At 46.8% G+C, this 17,436-nt stretch overlaps 7 protein-coding genes across 7 annotated transcripts; 6 read left to right on the forward strand and 1 right to left on the reverse strand.

Moving 5' to 3' along the window:
• Nucleotides 1–8: 8 nt before the first annotated feature.
• On the forward strand, nucleotides 9–1,736 carry LOC117141227 (gustatory receptor for sugar taste 64b). The gene is made up of 7 exons (XM_033304585.1): nucleotides 9–48; nucleotides 109–498; nucleotides 554–714; nucleotides 777–1,054; nucleotides 1,109–1,274; nucleotides 1,325–1,414; nucleotides 1,479–1,736. Exons 1-7 carry the CDS (start codon nucleotides 9–11, stop codon nucleotides 1,572–1,574), a joined length of 1,221 nt encoding a protein of 406 aa, XP_033160476.1. The 3' UTR covers nucleotides 1,575–1,736.
• Nucleotides 1,737–1,764: 28 nt separating this feature from the next.
• Nucleotides 1,765–3,246, forward strand: LOC117140853 (gustatory receptor for sugar taste 64c). Its single transcript, XM_033303980.1, has 5 exons — nucleotides 1,765–1,822; nucleotides 1,883–2,077; nucleotides 2,132–2,768; nucleotides 2,825–3,077; nucleotides 3,130–3,246. Exons 1-5 carry the CDS (start codon nucleotides 1,765–1,767, stop codon nucleotides 3,244–3,246), a joined length of 1,260 nt encoding a protein of 419 aa, XP_033159871.1.
• A 136-nt stretch (nucleotides 3,247–3,382) lies between these two features.
• LOC117140933 (gustatory receptor for sugar taste 64d) lies at nucleotides 3,383–4,893 on the forward strand. Its single transcript, XM_033304129.1, has 5 exons — nucleotides 3,383–3,467; nucleotides 3,515–3,709; nucleotides 3,773–4,409; nucleotides 4,471–4,723; nucleotides 4,774–4,893. The coding sequence occupies exons 1-5, from the start codon at nucleotides 3,383–3,385 to the stop codon at nucleotides 4,891–4,893; spliced, it is 1,290 nt and encodes a 429-aa protein (XP_033160020.1).
• A 183-nt stretch (nucleotides 4,894–5,076) lies between these two features.
• LOC117139167 (gustatory receptor for sugar taste 64e) lies at nucleotides 5,077–7,040 on the forward strand. The gene is made up of 9 exons (XM_033301327.1): nucleotides 5,077–5,162; nucleotides 5,220–5,287; nucleotides 5,340–5,414; nucleotides 5,471–5,857; nucleotides 5,918–6,192; nucleotides 6,251–6,405; nucleotides 6,463–6,625; nucleotides 6,683–6,772; nucleotides 6,833–7,040. Exons 1-9 carry the CDS (start codon nucleotides 5,077–5,079, stop codon nucleotides 6,914–6,916), a joined length of 1,383 nt encoding a protein of 460 aa, XP_033157218.1. The 3' UTR covers nucleotides 6,917–7,040.
• A 67-nt stretch (nucleotides 7,041–7,107) lies between these two features.
• On the forward strand, nucleotides 7,108–8,859 carry LOC117140344 (gustatory receptor for sugar taste 64f). The gene is given in 7 exon segments (XM_033303192.1): nucleotides 7,108–7,205; nucleotides 7,259–7,344; nucleotides 7,387–7,854; nucleotides 7,917–8,210; nucleotides 8,213–8,393; nucleotides 8,446–8,698; nucleotides 8,758–8,859. Coding segments are annotated over 7 exon segments (1,473 nt in total). The 3' UTR covers nucleotides 8,851–8,859.
• A 26-nt stretch (nucleotides 8,860–8,885) lies between these two features.
• LOC117140342 (protein prune homolog 2) lies at nucleotides 8,886–11,596 on the reverse strand. The gene is made up of 4 exons (XM_033303191.1): nucleotides 11,404–11,596; nucleotides 10,122–11,339; nucleotides 9,947–10,057; nucleotides 8,886–9,884 (listed from the first exon to the last, which is right to left on the reverse strand). The coding sequence occupies exons 1-4, from the start codon at nucleotides 11,406–11,408 to the stop codon at nucleotides 9,764–9,766; spliced, it is 1,455 nt and encodes a 484-aa protein (XP_033159082.1). The 5' UTR covers nucleotides 11,409–11,596; the 3' UTR covers nucleotides 8,886–9,763.
• A 254-nt stretch (nucleotides 11,597–11,850) lies between these two features.
• LOC117141005 (microspherule protein 1) lies at nucleotides 11,851–13,912 on the forward strand. The gene is made up of 3 exons (XM_033304260.1): nucleotides 11,851–12,214; nucleotides 12,277–13,003; nucleotides 13,063–13,912. Exons 1-3 carry the CDS (start codon nucleotides 11,940–11,942, stop codon nucleotides 13,795–13,797), a joined length of 1,737 nt encoding a protein of 578 aa, XP_033160151.1. The 5' UTR covers nucleotides 11,851–11,939; the 3' UTR covers nucleotides 13,798–13,912.
• The last annotated feature ends 3,524 nt before the right edge of the window (nucleotides 13,913–17,436 follow it).

Raw genomic sequence — 17,436 nt, forward strand, 5'->3', positions numbered from 1 at the left:
GTTTGGCCATGCCGCAGGGCGAGACATTCCATCGGGCGGTCTCGAAAGGTGTGCCTATCTCTACTTGGCTCACTTCATTATTAAACATTGAATAAAATATTTTCGCAGTGCTTTTTATTTCACAAATCTACGGCCTGCTTCCGGTTAGCAATGTCCGTGCTCTGGACGTGGCGGATATCCGGTTTCGCTGGTGCTCCCCCCGCATTTTGTACTCCCTACTCATCGGGATCCTAAACCTTAGCGAATTCGGGGCGGTTATCAACTATGTCATCAAGGTGACCATCAACTTTCACACCTCCAGCACTCTTTCGCTGTACATTGTCTGCCTTCTGGAGCACCTCTTCTTCTGGAGACTGGCCATCCAATGGCCCAGGATTATGCGCACCTGGCATGGAGTGGAGCAGCTCTTCCTGCGTGTTCCCTATCGATTCTACGGCGAGTACAGGATAAAGAAGCGCATCTACATCGTGTTTACAATTGTCATGTCATCGGCTTTGGGTGAGTTCTGGCTTAAATTAATAAATCGAGTCCCATTTCTAAGTATCATTTTCAGTGGAACACTGTCTCCTGCTGGGCAACTCATTTCATCTGAGCAATATGGAGCGCACCCAATGCAAGATCAACGTTACCTACTTCGAGAGCATTTACAAGTGGGAGCGTCCGCATCTCTACATGATCCTGCCCTACCACTTTTGGATGCTACCCATCTTAGAGGTAGTTTACCTTGAAGGATACCTCATCTTGCAATGCTTAACTTTCATTTAAACATTTGCCAGTGGGTTAACCAGACCATTGCCTATCCGCGCTCATTCACCGACTGCTTCATCATGTGCATTGGCATTGGCTTGGCTGCCAGATTTCACCAGCTCTATAGAAGAATCGCTGCTGTTCATAGGAAGGTTATGCCCGCGGTCTTTTGGACAGAGGTTCGGGAGCACTATCTGGCATTGAAGCGTCTGGTGCATCTGCTGGATGCGGCAATAGCTCCACTGGTGCTCCTGGCCTTTGGCAATAACATGTCCTTCATTTGCTTTCAATTGTTCAACAGCTTCAAGTGAGTTGAAAAATGACTTTACACAGCTTAGATATATTATGTATATATTTTCAGAAATATAGGTGTGGACTTCCTGGTGATGTTGGCTTTTTGGTACTCCTTAGGATTCGCCGTAGTTCGCACTTTACTTACTATTTTCGTGGCCTCTTCCATAAACGATTACGAACGAAAGATTGTCACAGCACTGCGGGATGTGCCCTCCAAAGCTTGGTCCATAGAGGTAGAAGTATCTTTAGATTGAATACCTCAAGAGAATATGTGTATCCACAGGTTCAGCGCTTCAGTGAGCAGTTGGGAAACGATACGACAGCTCTCTCCGGCAGCGGATTCTTCTACCTCACCCGCTCACTTGTCCTGGCTGTAAGATTGGCCAATAAAACATTACAACGTCTGTTTATAACCATATACATATATCCCAATCTAGATGGGCACCACCATAATCACCTATGAGCTCATGATATCGGATGTTATTAACCAAGGTTCCATCAGGCAAAAGACTCAGTACTGCAGGGAATATTAGATCCTAGAATTTACTACTCGAATCTCCAATTCAAGAACGCATTTAGTCATAAGTGTCACGCCCATGCACCCGCACCGAATCCACATTCGCGAGATCCTAATCTGCAAATAGTTCGGCATACGCCCCATGTTTACGGCGTGTCCTTAGCACCTGAAGGACCTCTTTCCATTTGCTACCCAACAGTCAAGCCATGCAGCAGTCGGGTCAAAAAGGCACCAGAAACACGCTTCAGCACGCCATCGGCCCAGGTGAGAGAGTCAAGGATTGGGTATTCATGTATGTAAAATGATAATTCGGGTATTGTTCAGTTCTGGTTATTGCCCAGTTCTTTGGAGTCCTGCCTGTTGCGGGGGTCTGGCCGAGCTGTCGTCCGGAGAGGGTGCGCTTTCGCTGGATATCCTTGTCCCTGCTGGCTGCTCTGATCTTGTTTGTCTTCTCCATCGTGGACTGTGCGCTATCCTCGAAAGTGGTGTTCGATCATGGACTGAAAATCTATACCATAGGTGAGATCGAAATATGTTGTAAAGCATATGGACCAACAATCCTTTCCGTTCCAGGATCTCTTAGCTTCAGCGTGATTTGCATCTTCTGTTTTGGGGTCTTCCTGCTGCTTTCCCGCCGCTGGCCATACATCATCCGTCGAACAGCGGAGTGCGAGCAGACCTTTCTGGAACCAGAGTACGATTGCAGCTATGGACGCGGCTACTCCAGTCGCCTTCGCCTCTGGGGAGTCTGCATGCTGGTGGCCGCTCTCTGCGAGCACTCCACCTATGTGGGCAGCGCGCTGTACAACAATCACCTGGCCATCGTGGAGTGCAAGCTGGATGCGAACTTTTGGCAGAACTATTTTCAGCGGGAGCGCCAGCAGCTCTTCCTGATCATGCACTTCACCGCCTGGTGGATACCCTTCATCGAGTGGACCACGCTGTCGATGACCTTCGTGTGGAACTTCGTGGATATCTTTCTGATACTCATCTGCCGCGGAATGCAGATGCGGTTCCAGCAGATGCACTGGCGCATCAGGCAGCATGTGAGGCAGCAAATGCCGAATGAATTCTGGCAGAGGATTCGCTGTGATCTTCTGGACCTCAGTGATCTTCTGGGCATCTACGACAAGGAGTTATCCGGCTTGTTAGTGCTATCCTGTGCCCACAACATGTACTTTGTTTGTGTGCAGATCTATCATAGCTTTCAGTGAGTTGATTGGATTAAACTAAGCTATATTACTATATCTATGGTTTTTTTTTCAGATCCAAGGGCAACTATGCGGATGAGTTATATTTCTGGTTTTGCTTGTCTTATGTCATCATACGCGTACTAAACATGATGTTCGCTGCATCCTCGATTCCCCAAGAGGCTAAGGAGATTTCTTACACCCTATACGAAATTCCCACTGAGTTTTGGTGCGTGGAGCTCAGGCGCCTGAATGAGATCTTTCTATCCGACCACTTTGCTCTGAGTGGCAAAGGATACTTTCTGCTGACCAGGCGTTTAATATTTGCAGTAAGTTGAAAATGAATATACTTTCTGGATATATGAACATATATCTGATCAGATGGCTGCCACTTTGATGGTCTACGAACTGGTGCTCATCAACCAAATGGCTGGATCTGAGGTGCAGAAGAGCTTCTGCGAGGGCGGCGTTGGCTCCTCCAAGAGCATATTCTCCTAGTTCTAGTTTGAAATTTGCATTGTGTCGCACCTTCTGTACTTTTTAATCGCACCTAATCAATCACCTGTCAGATGATATCTATGAATACAATGCGTGTCTGAAACGTTTGGTCGCAAGTGTCTCAATTATCACGTCCATGCTGAGGAGCCATTTGTCTGTCCATGGACTTCAAATGGAGCGGTCAGTGCAGGAGAATACCCTGCATTATGCCATTGGGCATGGTGAGTTCGGTTCCCAGTTGATCAGATCTTTCAGCTTGCCCTTCCAGTTCTGATCATAGCCCGGATTTTTGGCGTACTACCCGTGGCCGGGATAAATCCTAATGGCAAGCCGGAAAATGTTCGCTTCCGCTGGTTTTCCCCGTACATTCTGTTTTTCGTCGTGGCATTCACATTTGTAATCGCTGACTTCATGCTCTCAACTAAGATTGTTCATAACGATGGCTTTCAGCTGTATACCATGGGTAAGATATTGTAGAAGATATGATGATAGTATTAGTGACTTTCCCACTATTTATTTTTCCCAGGCTCATTGAGTTTTAGTGTGATTTGCATATTTTGTTTCGGATCCTTTTTAAAACTGGCCCGTCGATGGCCCCATATCATCCGGGAAACAACGCTGTGTGAGCGGATCTTTCTGAAGCCCTGCTATGCGAACCAAGAAGGACTCAATTTTAGCCGATTTCTTAGGCGATGGGCATTGATCCTTCTGGTGGCCGCTCTATGTGAACACCTGACCTATGTGGGCAGTGCGGCTTGGAGTAACTATGTTCAGATTCGGGATTGCAATCTGAAGGTGGGATTTGTGGAGAACTACTTCCTCCGCGAGCGCCAGGAGTTATTCTCGGTTTTTGAATACCGCGCCTGGATGGTGTTCCTTATCGAATGGAACACCATGGCTATGACTTTTGTCTGGAACTTTGGCGATATATTCCTGTTTCTCATGTGTCGAGGCTTGAAGATTCGTTTTCAGCAGCTGCACTGGCGTATTCGCCAGAATCTAGGAAAGCCCATGGCCAAGGAGTTCTGGCAGGAAATACGTTCGGACTTCTTGGATCTGGACAGCCTGCTGAAGCTCTACGACAAGGAGCTGTCTGGATTGATTCTGGTCTGCTGCGCCCACAACATGTACTTCATTTGTGTCCAAGTCTACCACAGTTTTCAGTGAGTTCCCAACTGCTATTATATATACCCCATATTTAAAGTTTTCCCTATCAATATATAGGGTCAAAGGAGCTTTTATGGATGAGCTGTACTTCTGGTTCTGTTTGCTTTATGTGATCAGCCGCTTGATGAACATGATGCTGGCCGCTTCTTCGATTCCCCAGGAGATCAAGAATATATCGAATACCCTCTACGAGGTCCGTTCGAGTCCATGGTGCGATGATCTGGGTCGTCTAAGCGAAATGCTTCGCAATGAAACGTTTGCACTCAGCGGAATGGGATACTTTTTCGTAACCCGAAGGCTCATCTTTGCAGTGAGTACCAGAACAGAAGGTAAATATCTTTAAGAACCTTTTCCCCTCAGATGGCTGGTGCCTTAATGGGCTACGAACTGGTGCTGTTCCGGCAAATGCAAGGTGCCATGGTGCAGAAAAGTATCTGCAGCCGCGGACCCGGTTCCTCCATGAGCATTTTTTTCTCTTAGCCCCTCTTAGCACTTCATTTTCATTTATATATACGCCATAAGTCCTTCTACTTCGTATTTGCACAAGATTATGCACAGATAAGCACACAATTGGCATGGGAGCCAACAATTAGCGGTGACCAGTGGAAATTTGAGGGCTTGCCACATGCCTGCGGAGGATTAGTTGTCAGTCGAGCACGGAACATGGCCAGGACCACTGGGGATCCTGCCAAGCGCTGCAGGTGCATGGCACGCATCAAGTTCTGGCGAAGATCGCGCGTGGACAGCGAGTAGGTGGATCCTGTTGAGATTGTTTTAATTGTAATCGGATTGCTTATAATTACCAGTGCCACCTGGGGAATCATTAAATACAGAGTCGACGAAAAAGATACAAAGCGTCTTAAGCTTTCCTTGAGTAAGTTAACTTGCATGGTATTTAAAATATTTATTATTTATTTATATTAAAGTAAAAGCTTGGCTTCTTCGCATCAGACAGGAGGATTATAAGTACAGTGGATCTTTTCAAGAAGCCATCAAGCCTGGTAATGTTTTTAAGGCTAATAGAATTCCTATAACATCTTCAACAAGTTTCTTTCAGTCCTCATAATCGCACAGATCTTTGCTTTGATGCCAGTTCGAAAAGTGAGCTCCAAGTTCGCAGAAGACCTGACCTTCACCTGGTTCAGCGTTCGATCCTATTACGCCCTGGTGACCATCCTGTGTTTTGGTGTTAGCTCTGGTTATATGGTGGCCTTTGTGACGAGTGTGTCCTTTAATTTTGATTCGGTGGAGACCCTGGTCTTCTACTTGTCCATATTCCTCATTTCATTGTCCTTTTTCCAACTGGCCAGAAAGTGGCCAGAAATTGCTCAGTCATGGCAGTTGGTGGAGGCCAAGTTGCCACCTCTGAAGTTGCCCAAAGAGCGCAGATCCCTGGCGCAGCACATCAACATGATCACCATCGTGGCCACCACTTGCTCGCTGGGTATAAGGGATTTTGTTTTACTATACACTTTATTACTTACCTTACTTGTTACTCTTTAAGTGGAGCACATTATGAGCATGTTGTCCATGGGCTACTATGTCAACTCCTGTCCCCGATGGCCAGATCGTCCCGTAGACAGTTTCCTGTACTTGAACTTATCCTCGGTGTTCTACTTCGTGGACTACACCCGCTTCCTGGGCATCGTGGGCAAGGTGGTCAATGTACTGAGCACCTTCGCCTGGAACTTCAACGACATCTTTGTGATGGCTGTTAGCGTGGCTTTGGCTGCTCGCTTTCGTCAGCTCAATGACTACATGATGAAGGAGGCTAGATTGGTAAGAACTTGCATCAGATCAATAGCATCATAATGAATCTGAGTTATCCCGTGCTTAGCCCACCACTGTGGACTATTGGATGCAGTGCAGGATTAACTTCCGCAACCTTTGCAAGCTGTGCGAGGAGGTGGACGATGCCATATCCATCATTACATTGCTCTGCTTCAGCAACAATCTGTACTTCATATGTGGGAAGATCCTCAAGAGCATGCAGTAGGTTATATCTATATCTACATCTGGGTTAATGAATTTGTATCTATATTTTTCTAGGGCCAAGCCGTCTATATGGCATGCCCTGTACTTCTGGTTCTCGCTGGTCTACCTACTTGGTCGCACCCTCATCCTGTCCCTGTACAGCTCCAGTATAAATGATGAGTCCAAGCGACCGCTGGTAATCTTTCGATTGGTTCCCCGGGAATATTGGTGCGATGAGGTAGGACGATGTATATCCTAATACCAGATACTTGTATAATCCCTCATAAATTTGCAGCTAAAACGCTTTTCGGAGGAGGTCCAAATGGACAATGTGGCTCTGACTGGCATGAATTTCTTTCGGCTGACACGCGGCGTTGTCATTTCGGTGTGTTTACCCAAAAATGCTTGCAAAATATCCAATTATAGCACTATACTATATCCCTAGGTGGCCGGCACAATTGTGACCTATGAACTCATTCTGCTGCAGTTCAATGGCGAGGAAAAGGTGCCCGGCTGTTTCGAAAACTGAGTTTTGTGGGAGTGGCAGGTGGTTAAGTCCGCAAAATATATACTTTGTTGTTGCTGGTCCTTAATTATAGATAAGTGCAAAACAACAGGTGTTTCTAATAGTCATTGGGCACTCACAGTGTGACAATTCAGTTGGCTGGGCCAATCCTTTAAAGCAGTTTACCGCTGCGGGTGGAATCAGCAGGTCCAAGGATGAAGATCCTTCCCAAGCTGGAGCGCAAGTTGCGCCGGCTGAAGAAAAGGGTAACCCGGACATCACTGGTCAGAAAATTGGATTTGGTTCACGAGAGGTGGGATATGGGTATTTCATTATCTAAAATTTGGTTATATAACCTTATTTTAGTGCCCGAAAGAAGGCATTTCAGGAGAGTTGTGAGACCTACAGAAATCAGATTGAGAATGAGTACGAGATCAGGAATAGTTTGCCCAGTAAGTAATGTATCAACTATTATTATACATAAAGGATAATAGTCCTGGTTCAAGCAGAGCTGTCCCGTAGCGATAAGGAGGCATTCCTCAGCGATGGTAGCTTCCACCAGGCGGTGGGCAGAGTGCTCCTAGTGGCGGAGTTCTTCGCCATGATGCCGGTCAAGGGTGTGACGGGCAAACATCCTTCGGATCTGAGCTTCTCCTGGCGCAACATACGCACCTGTTTCAGTCTGCTTTTCATCGCCTCGAGCTTAGCCAACTTTGGACTGTCGTTGTTTAAGGTGTTAAACAATCCGATCAGCTTCAACAGTATTAAGCCCATTATATTCCGGGGATCTGTCCTGCTGGTCTTGATAGTGGCTCTAAATCTGGCTAGGCAGTGGCCCCAGTTGATGATGTACTGGCACACTGTGGAGAAGGATCTGCCGCAGTACAAGACGCAGTTGAGCAAGTGGAAGATGGGTCATACCATATCCATGGTCATGCTGCTGGGCATGATGCTGTCCTTTGGTAAATATTATTATATACCATACAAAATATACTCCAAACTCCAACCCACAATGTCACCACAGCGGAGCATATCCTGAGCATGGTATCGGCTATAAACTACGCTTCTTTCTGCAACCGCACCGCCGATCCCATCCAGAACTACTTTCTGCGCACCAACGACGAGATCTTCTTCGTGACCAACTACTCCATAACTCTGGCCTTGTGGGGCAAATTCCAGAACGTGTACTCGACATTCATATGGAACTACATGGACATGTTCGTGATGATTGTGAGCATTGGACTCGCTTCGAAGTTTCGCCAGCTCAACGATGATTTGCGAAACTTTAAAGGAATGGTAAGGCAATGCAAGCTAAATCCCTTATGAAAACCAATAACCACTTGCAGAACATGGCTCCAACTTACTGGTCAGAGCGACGTATTCAGTACAGAAATATATGCATACTGTGCGACAAAATGGATGATGCCATATCACTCATTACAATGGTGTCCTTCTCCAACAACTTGTATTTCATTTGCGTCCAGTTGCTGAGAAGCTTGAAGTGAGTTCTTGCACTTAACTTCCAGATATTCATTCAATATAATCCCTTCTAGCACCATGCCTTCGGTGGCCCATGCTGTGTACTTCTACTTCTCGCTCATCTTCCTAATTGGTCGCACTCTGGCGGTTTCACTGTACTCCTCGAGTGTTCATGACGAATCCAGGTTGACTTTGAGATACCTGCGCTGTGTACCCAAGGAGTCCTGGTGTCCGGAGGTGAAACGATTTACGGAGGAGGTGATCAGCGATGAGGTGGCCCTCAGTGGCATGAAGTTTTTCCACCTCACAAGGAAGCTGGTGCTGAGTGTAAGACTAGACAATTATGAATTTAATCATATAGTTTAATAATATATCAACTTACTTAGGTGGCTGGAACCATCGTCACGTACGAACTCGTTCTCATCCAATTTCACGAGGACAACGACCTGTGGGACTGCGATCAGAGCTATTACTCATAGGAGGATGTTTTTCACAAGGTTTATTGCATAATAAATAAAAAATCATCTTGCACTTTATTATTATTGTTTGTTTAAAGCGGTAAAAGGAAACCAACAAAATGTCGCTCTTAATATCAATCGGTTACATTGCCTAATTGTACGTCACATTATCCGCTAGAGAGATTCTACGTGTGTCCGTGTGTAGATTCCACAAAGAATGGTCGCTAGTTCACTTACAGGCTAATCGGCTAACTCTGATGGTGGATGAGATAAATGGGGCACCTACTGTCGACTGGCATGGGGTCCATCATGTGTCAGCGAAAGTGTCGTGCTTGGAACGCTTGGAATATACAATATGCGATATAAGATGCAAAATTCAGCTAAAGATTTTCAATTACTTATGTTTAGGTTCAGTTTAGTGTGTTGCTCCGTTTCCAACTTTGTGTTTTCTCTTTTCGCCACTACAAAGGAAAGGTAACATGTTCGGAAGTTTGGTGGTTTCTGGTTGCATATGTATGTTCCTCTATAAAATATATGAAGCGGAAGCTACACGATAACTACATGATACCATTATGTATGTGGGTGTATATATAGGATCCTAACACATATGAGTCTGTGTCTAATACGATTTCTACGACTGCCAATAAAGAACTACAAAAACTTGTTCGATGTTTTGCTGAACGCCTTCACGCTTCACACAGAAAAATGCTGGGGGGGATTTCGACTTGGCTGAGAGAAGGCAAAAATAAAGTATCACAAAGATTGAGATCTTAAATTAAAGCATAGCGAGAGAGCGCAAACGATCGGTTTGGAGGATTAGCCTCAGTCCTTATTGAAGATGGGGAATGCAGAGGCTCGAGTAGCGAGTGTGGCATGAATGCGTTAAGTTTGCATTAGCGTTTTGCGTTTAACAAGTCTGGGCCATCGCAGGGCCTCAGTGCCGCTTGGCGTCGTATTGCTTGACCTTCTCCGGAATGGCTGCCTTCTCCACGACCACGTGCATGCCCAGTTCCTCCAGGGACTTTACGTAGACCAGCTTCCGCCAAAACTTTGTGCTACGAGCGATAAAGCAGTATTTACATAGGATCTAGACTTAACAATGATTAGCATTACTTACCTCACAAAAGGCCGCGCCATCCAAACCAGCGATTTTATCCAGAATGTCGGGTGCACCAAATACATGTGCTTCAGGCTTTTGCGCAGTCGGCGATCAAGCAGCTGATAACACCTAAAGGATTATCATAGCACGACATTAGGAACCTCCAAAAAAAAAACCAAACCAAACAACTCACCGTTTAAGCCAGGGAAATGGCGGCACGTTCCGTCTATTGGAGCCGCCATGCAGATAGATCAGCACATAGTCATCAGTGACCAACTGTTCCAGGGTCTTCACCACGTAGAGAAACAAATTGTCCATTACGTAGCTGTAGTCGGCCCTCGATCTATCCGGCAGGTGACAGGCGCAAAAGATGACTATGGCGTTCTGACCGCCGGATTTGAGATAGCCGCCGTGGGACAGCACACGCTTGTAGGGCTCTATGACCCGCATGTCGATCTCCCTGGTGCGTCCATCCGGCAAAGTGATCTTCTGCCAATTCCGCGAGTCACGTCTCTCTTCAGCAGCCGTATACTGCGGCAGAGTTGAGGCAGCCGTAGCCGATGCCGGAGCATTTGGCGTGGGCGTGGTGGCCAAACCGAACTCCAGGTCCAGTTCCAAGTCGTCGTCGTGGTCGGGCAGCAGTTCCGGACCCTCGCAGTCGTCGTCGTCATCCTCACCGTCTAAGCCATCAATCAGGGAGCTCGATGGACTTAGGGAGGCCAAGTTGTGCTCAATGTCCTCGTCATCGTCGAAGCTGTGATTGGAGATGGAATCCAGGCTAGATATGTCCTCGCCACCAGGGAGTGCAGTCGATCGCTTGGATTTCTTGCCATTGCCATTGGGCATCAGGGAAACGGACTGAAAGTTGGACTCCACGGCGGCCAAGTACTGCGACACATCTGCATCTGACTCGCTGCTCAGGATATCCGGACTGTTGGCCCTTAGCAGGCTGACCTTGGCGTCCTGCGGCTTGTTCCGACATTGATTCAGGTTGTTCTTCACCTGCACCGTCTCCGTGGTGGGCACAACGTCCGGAAAGTTGCTCCTCGGCGGCTGTTTCTCTTGCTTCTTCAGCTGAAAGGGTTCCGAGTCTGAGTCCGTGTTGGTTGGCGACATCAACGGATGGCTGTTGGCCAGGGTGCGCTCGATGGTGTTGTGTCGTTGTGGCATCGCCTCCATGGGCAGCAGCTCCGGACGCAGTATTCTGTTGTCCAGCGCGGAGGTCGTCTTGAACTCCAGTTCCTCCTTGTCGTGATCCTGCTTGGCCTGCTCCATATTCAGGATATTCTTCTCCGGCGCGGTGGGCACAACATCATCCGCCAGCGGTGAGACGCCAGTTGAGTCCGTCGGCGTCTCCGAGATGTCCATTTTGCTCTCTGACGGCGAAGATTCCGATTCCGCGTAGTGCAAACTGCAAATCGATTAGTCATATCTTAGTCAGTCGCCTTTTTGTTTTCGTGCAAAGACCCATTTACCTCATAGTTTCCCGTATAATTTGTGTGGCTATTGCGAAATTTCGGCGACCCGCTCATCCAGACACTCATCTAGTCGCTCCGGGCATCGGTGCAGGGTACATAAGTGAGACTTTTTGGCCCAAATTCGCTGATTTTAAATGCCAGTAAACAAAATTTCGAGAGGGCTCCAGTGGCGAGGTTGCCAGATAATCGCGAATGCGTGTGTGTGGGTAGCAGTGTTGCGAAGCATGTTTTTTCCATGGAGATCTGGCAGGCCAGTGACACTATGTTGGCTTTTAAAGTTGTTAATCAAACTTAATGTTCTTACTTTCGCTAATATCGTATATAGCAAGTAACTGAACTGTTAAGGTAGATAATTTATTTTTTATATATATTAATATAGGCTATCAACAAAAGTTTTTCTTGCAGTGACACTTTATTTCGAAGATCTGGCAACTCTGCACGCGATATACTTTTTCTTGCTGCTGCGGTCACACTGCTGAGTTGTGCGTTGCGAAAATAATTAAATTTTAGCCCATAAACAGCCCGCTAGAGCGATGGAGGCATCGAGGATAACCGCTATCGCCAGCAGTGCAGCGCCCGTTACCACTCCCAATCCCCCCACAGTGTCCACCATACCCACAGCAGCTGCGAGCACACTAATCCAAGTAGGCGTGTCGCCAGCAACAACAACCATGCCAACACCAGCAGCCACAACAACAACAACCACAATAGGAAGTACAGCTAGCAGTGCTGTTGGAATTTCAACGCCGATACAAAATCCGATTTCAAATTTGCAGATAGAACAGCAAAACGATCAAAAGCGAAGAAGGTGAGACGATGACATATGTCAAAATTGACAGGTTAATTGACAGCTCATTTTGCATCGAACAGTTCATCACGGACGATTAAAAGGAAGCGTTTTGATGACGAAATAGTGGAGTACAACATTGCAGTGCCCACAAATCGCAGCGGAACAGACGCCAATCGCAACAGCAGGCCTCGCACCACCTCCCAGAATTATCCTGCTTTGGTGGGCGTGCCGCATACCACGTTAGCACCTCTTAACATACCCACTTCCACGCCACAGACGCCGCTCACAGTGGATTCCCTGCTGCCGGGGACACCTAGCACTGTTGCATCGCTGTCACTGGCCACGCCCACAACGCCAGCTCCCTTGGCCACTCCCTTTCCAGTTGCCCCAATAGTAACTGCCGTCGCGCATCCCAAACCACCGGCCATGGAGCGCTCCACAACCAGCGAGCGCCGTTCGCGCCCAGTGCGTCCTGCCAGCAAAAAGGCGCAGCGTAGAAATGGTCGTCCCATGGGTCAGATGGCCACCAAGGATTTGGGCCGCTGGAAGCCCATTGACGACTTGGCCCTCATAATTGGCATCCAGCAGACGAACGATCTGCGGATAATCCATCGTGGCGTTAAGTTTTCCTGCAAGTTTACTCTGCAGGAACTGCAGCAGCGCTGGTATGCTCTGCTGTATGAGCCTGCGGTGTCCAGGATTGCAGTGTCTGCCATAAGGAACCTGCACCCCGAACTCGTGGAGTCCGTTCAGCGCAAGGCTTTGTACAGCGTGCAGGAGGAGGATCTGCTTGGCACCATTAAGAGCGTAAGTAAACCATTTTCATCGTTGTTAAAGCTTTTTCTAATCAGTAATTCAATTCACAGTCGGAACAACCAAAACTTGAGCAGTTCCAGGAGCTCCTGGATAAGAATGCCTCCGTTTTCTACTGCGCCCGCACTGCCAAATCCTTGCAAAACCATTGGCTTCTTCTCAAGCAGTACACCCTCTTGCCGGATCAGTCAGTGAAGCCTATATATGGCACGGATCAGCAGCCACTCAGCTTCTCGGATGCAGAAGATCAAATCTTCGAGCACGACCTGAACGAGCCACGTGACGAAGCTCTGGAGATGGAGCGAGCTCTGGCAGATCGTCGCAACAAACGTGATATTCGCCTGCTGGAGAACGAGCTCTCGCGCTGGGCCGTGCTGGTGGATTCCGTTCTTAGTCCGACCGCTGCCTCCGAGTTCGACAACCAGACACTGGCCTGCTTGTGTGGCCGCCATGTGAGGTACCTTATGCGTTCCAAGGAAATAACATTTGGTCGGGATGCCAAGGACTGTATGGTGGACGTGGATCTGGGGCTCGAGGGACCGGCTGCGAAGATCTCTCGCCGCCAGGGAACCATTAAGCTGCGCAGCAATGGGGACTTCTTCATCGCCAACGAGGGAAAGAGGGCCATCTTCATCGACGGCACTCCTTTGCTGTCTGCCAACAAAGCCCGACTCGGTCACAACTGCACAGTGGAAATCTCCGGTCTGCGCTTCACCTTCCTGGTCAACTACGAGCTGATCAACGCCATCCGCCAGGAGAGCGCTAAGACATCGAATCCCCTCAACTAGTTGCGCTCAGAGCGGGCTGGCTGCGATTGTTTAATATATTCTAGTACTTAGTAAACCCCAGAAAACAGAATTCTGAAATAAAAAGCATATGGACATATGTATAAATCAGTGTATAGTTTCGCAGTGGTAATAATGAGTTTTAATCCGAGTTAAATGCTTTTTATTAGCATATTTACGACTCAAATCAAACTTAATGTATTTCGAGTAATTTAGAGTGCCAAGCTAACGCCCACTCTGTAAAACTCGTCAAACGCAACGCCTCCAATCGAACGGAAGCTGTTAGCGACTTTTTCAACCGTCGCTGGTAAAAACGAAGGGAAGTGCTAAAGAGCTTAAGAGTTCTCCCGGATGGGGTCAGTTCCACCCACGAGGAACCGTCTCGGTTCTGTCTCCAGACTCCTACGCCTCGCTGGCGCTGTGTCATGTGGCTAATTTGCGACTAACCCGTAAGCTGCTATTAATTACAGCTCAGACGCTGCTTGGGGCCACCACTGGCACCACCAGCAGCTCCATCCATCTAACCATTCTATCCATAACCATTCTGTTCGCATGTCACCGTTTACAAAGGTGAATTGGGCAACAGATATTCGCAGCAGCTCTGAGAAGAGTCACGCGATTGTATAATAGCCGGGTCGGGTCGGATCTTTTCTTTCTTCTGGAGGAGCCACTGGGTTCCCAACTTCGAGGGGTTCACTTGACACGGCAATTTGGCTGCTAATCTTTGCGATTGTGTCTAGGCAAATTTGTTCGACCTTGCGCACCTTGGGAGCTCCACTGACTCCACGGGCTTTCCACTTACAAATTGTAACAGATCGCAGATCGCAGATTGACTACCCCGACTAAGTTATAAATGATCGCAGCTGTTGGGGTAATTAATAGAACCACCGACAGCCGAGACCATGACACCTAATATAGAAATTAGTCGGCGAAAGAACACGGAGAAAGTTCGATGACTTTCTGTGGCGGCCTTTCTTCGAGGTCGAGCTTGGGTTCGGACTTGGGTTCGGGATGGGTTCGGGATGGATGGAATGAAGATGGAGATGGAGGGGCTCTTTAATTTGTATTGTTGATACTTTGTTGATACTATAAACTAATAAGCCAGGCTGCGCAGCATATTAAAATATAATTAATTGTTGTCACTGTCTATAAAAAGTCAATTTACCCCGTCTTGACTCGGTCGTTCCGGGAATCTCGACCCGAACTCTCCATCTTTCTTCGCTTTGTTCCCGCTGGAATTCCAAAATTCTAACGTTGATTTGTGTGCATTTTTTTGTCCGCTGGCCAATCGGCGACTGCTGGCTTTCTTCGGCGATGATGGTGAGATGGTCAGAAGGTGATGATGCCAGGGCTAATGAAGCCCGGCTTTGTCTTATTATACTTCTGCCATATCTTTTGTGCAGTTCAGCGAACTTTTGTTGTTGCTGCCGGTTCGATATTCCGATATTTTGGCGATGTCGCAACTGCTAAAATTAGTCTGAAATCTTTCTCTTCCACACAATCCCTATTAGCGTAGGTCATGCTGTTCTTTTTGGAGATCGGTCTGCAAAGTGTCCGAAGTGGAGCAGCGTCGTCCACTCCATTTTATGCTGGCATTGCGTGGGTGTCTTAATCCAAAGGCCAGAACTTTCACGGCTCGATGGCTGAGATCATAGCTGGTCCAAGTGATCATCTATCTGGTGCTGGATACACCTGAGCCCAGCTTGGCCCAGTTGGGCTGACATAATGCCTTGATTATCTCATTGCATTATATAAAGTAAGCGCTAAAATTGTCACAGTGCCTTAAAATTTCGTGACTTTGCAGGAAAGTGGTCAAAAACAATCGATGTGGGGCCATAAAAATAGCCTACTGAACAGTTTGCCGAATCGAACTATGCCAATATCATTCCCCCCCTCTTTTTTTACTCCACCTGCCATACATATGTGTGATTATTCAATTCAATTCGAGAAAACAAAATATTTATAGCGTTGGTCATTTGTTGTTATTGTCGCTGCAGTTTGATATTCATTTTGTTAATCGCATTTCAATCAACTTCATTTCAATTGTCACTCTCTGTGATAGTATGGTATGCACTGAAAAAAATTGCTAATGAAACCCACTCTATAAACGTTTTATAAATAGCAAAAATATTAGCTAGATAATAATACATAATACATTAAACAATTAGTTAAGCAACTGCAAATTAAATATATTTCTTCCTGTAATTAAAAATTGGCGAGGGGGCGTGGCCGCTGCTGTTTGGATTGACACGCATGTCAACCGAATGCGTCATGTGAAATACTCCGATTTGGCTTTGTGTTTCGGCATGTAACGCATAAATAATCCGAAAACCCCCAAACCAAACAAAACCAAACCAAGCCGAAGCGAACTCAAATAGTTTTGTTCCGCGTCGCTCATACGCACCGTGGGTCGTCAAAGTCAAAGTCCAGACGCTGTGAGCTGCATTGGTAATTGAATCGCCGTGTGGTTTTGTTTATTGAACTAGCTGGCGAATATATTGTATCTCTAGTGCTCGCTCGTCCGCTCGTCTATGATTATTCATGGAATGCTCGCTGATTTATCCCTATCCCCCCGACTTTTCGAAAATGATTTCATGCCGCGTGACGTCAGCTGCAACGGATATATGGCTCTATAGGAGGCCTATTCGCCATGATCGGTTTATCGAGCCCAAGTCAGTCACTCGGATTGACTGGGAGGCCTTGGATTTCAGTGCTCTCCATTAGACGCAAGCGACTCCAAGTCGCCCACGCACTTGATACTTACCAACAACAATGGCAGCTGTGGCGCCAAAAAAAGCCAGTTCAATTTGCAACTCCACTTTCGGGGCTTAAGATCTCGAGAGCCACACCAGATAGCATCGAGTGCCAGACACTTTTTGCAGCCCGAGACAAATAATTACAACGACTTTGATTTTTTAATTAATTCGAGCCACAAGGCGAGCACAAGATAGAGATACAGATACAGATGGCCATAGATACGCCGCCAGAAATCATATGCCGGACTTTTATTATCCGTGTGGGCTGTTGTTTTGTTTCTAGGTTTGTTTGTTTTATTTTGTTTTTCTGGCTTCTAATGGATTATGAATATGGCAGTATACCCTATTCGAGCACTTTGTATTTTAGGGCAAGATATGGGTACTCCAATCCAAAACAATCCGTATGTCAACTAAGAGATACTTCAAATAATTCTAAAAGAATTCTTTACATATTTATTTATTATTATGATTTTTATCTGGAAGGCAATTTCCATTAAAAATAAATGATTTCACACTCGAGTCTCAAAGTAACTGCCCTAAGTGGGTGATCTAAGGCGTGTTAATTAGCTGGGTAGCCCCGAAGTGAATCACCCGAGTATTGGGAACTGAATCTGGGTCCCCTTCTCTTCCGCCTTTAATTGGATAATGCCTATCCCTCGGAGCGAAGGGTATCAAAAGCTATGCACTTGGCCTTTCTCCCTTGACTATCAAATATTTGCGCTGCCAGCTAAATTCGCTGACTCAAATGGCGAATTGCCCGGAGATTTTGTTATTACTTTTAGACGTGTTTATTTGTCTCGATGAAAATGGCTCGGATATGGCTCGGGGTATTTTAATCATTTTTAAAACTGATCGGAAACTGTCGAGACGCCAAGTTATCTAACTC

This window comes from Drosophila mauritiana, chromosome 3L (assembly GCF_004382145.1).
Source record: "Drosophila mauritiana strain mau12 chromosome 3L, ASM438214v1, whole genome shotgun sequence".
Classification (NCBI taxonomy): domain Eukaryota; kingdom Metazoa; phylum Arthropoda; class Insecta; order Diptera; family Drosophilidae; genus Drosophila; species Drosophila mauritiana.

Excerpts from the sequence above, each read along its gene's own strand:
- LOC117141227 (XM_033304585.1), top strand. The coding sequence starts at position 9 with ATGCCGCAGGGCGAGACATTCCATCGGGCGGTCTCGAAAG. Across the intron at positions 499-553 it reads TGTCATGTCATCGGCTTTGG|TGGAACACTGTCTCCTGCTG; the intron begins GTGAGTTCTGGC and ends TATCATTTTCAG. Across the intron at positions 715-776 it reads GGATGCTACCCATCTTAGAG|TGGGTTAACCAGACCATTGC; the intron begins GTAGTTTACCTT and ends AACATTTGCCAG.
- LOC117140853 (XM_033303980.1), top strand. The coding sequence starts at position 1,765 with ATGCAGCAGTCGGGTCAAAAAGGCACCAGAAACACGCTTCAGCACGCC. Across the intron at positions 1,823-1,882 it reads TCAGCACGCCATCGGCCCAG|TTCTGGTTATTGCCCAGTTC; the intron begins GTGAGAGAGTCA and ends GGTATTGTTCAG. Across the intron at positions 3,078-3,129 it reads CCAGGCGTTTAATATTTGCA|ATGGCTGCCACTTTGATGGT; the intron begins GTAAGTTGAAAA and ends ATATCTGATCAG.
- LOC117140933 (XM_033304129.1), top strand. The coding sequence starts at position 3,383 with ATGCTGAGGAGCCATTTGTCTGTCCATGGACTTCAAATGGAGCGGTCA. Across the intron at positions 3,468-3,514 it reads GCATTATGCCATTGGGCATG|TTCTGATCATAGCCCGGATT; the intron begins GTGAGTTCGGTT and ends TTGCCCTTCCAG. Across the intron at positions 4,724-4,773 it reads CCCGAAGGCTCATCTTTGCA|ATGGCTGGTGCCTTAATGGG; the intron begins GTGAGTACCAGA and ends TTTTCCCCTCAG.
- LOC117139167 (XM_033301327.1), top strand. The coding sequence starts at position 5,077 with ATGGCCAGGACCACTGGGGATCCTGCCAAGCGCTGCAGGTGCATGGCA. Across the intron at positions 5,415-5,470 it reads TCAAGAAGCCATCAAGCCTG|TCCTCATAATCGCACAGATC; the intron begins GTAATGTTTTTA and ends AGTTTCTTTCAG. Across the intron at positions 6,193-6,250 it reads TGATGAAGGAGGCTAGATTG|CCCACCACTGTGGACTATTG; the intron begins GTAAGAACTTGC and ends TCCCGTGCTTAG.
- LOC117140342 (XM_033303191.1), bottom strand. Across the intron at positions 10,058-10,121 it reads CCATTTCCCTGGCTTAAACG|GTGTTATCAGCTGCTTGATC; the intron begins GTGAGTTGTTTG and ends ATAATCCTTTAG. Across the intron at positions 9,885-9,946 it reads ATGGCGCGGCCTTTTGTGAG|CACAAAGTTTTGGCGGAAGC; the intron begins GTAAGTAATGCT and ends TATCGCTCGTAG.
- LOC117141005 (XM_033304260.1), top strand. The coding sequence starts at position 11,940 with ATGGAGGCATCGAGGATAACCGCTATCGCCAGCAGTGCAGCGCCCGTT. Across the intron at positions 12,215-12,276 it reads AACGATCAAAAGCGAAGAAG|TTCATCACGGACGATTAAAA; the intron begins GTGAGACGATGA and ends TGCATCGAACAG. Across the intron at positions 13,004-13,062 it reads TGCTTGGCACCATTAAGAGC|TCGGAACAACCAAAACTTGA; the intron begins GTAAGTAAACCA and ends TTCAATTCACAG.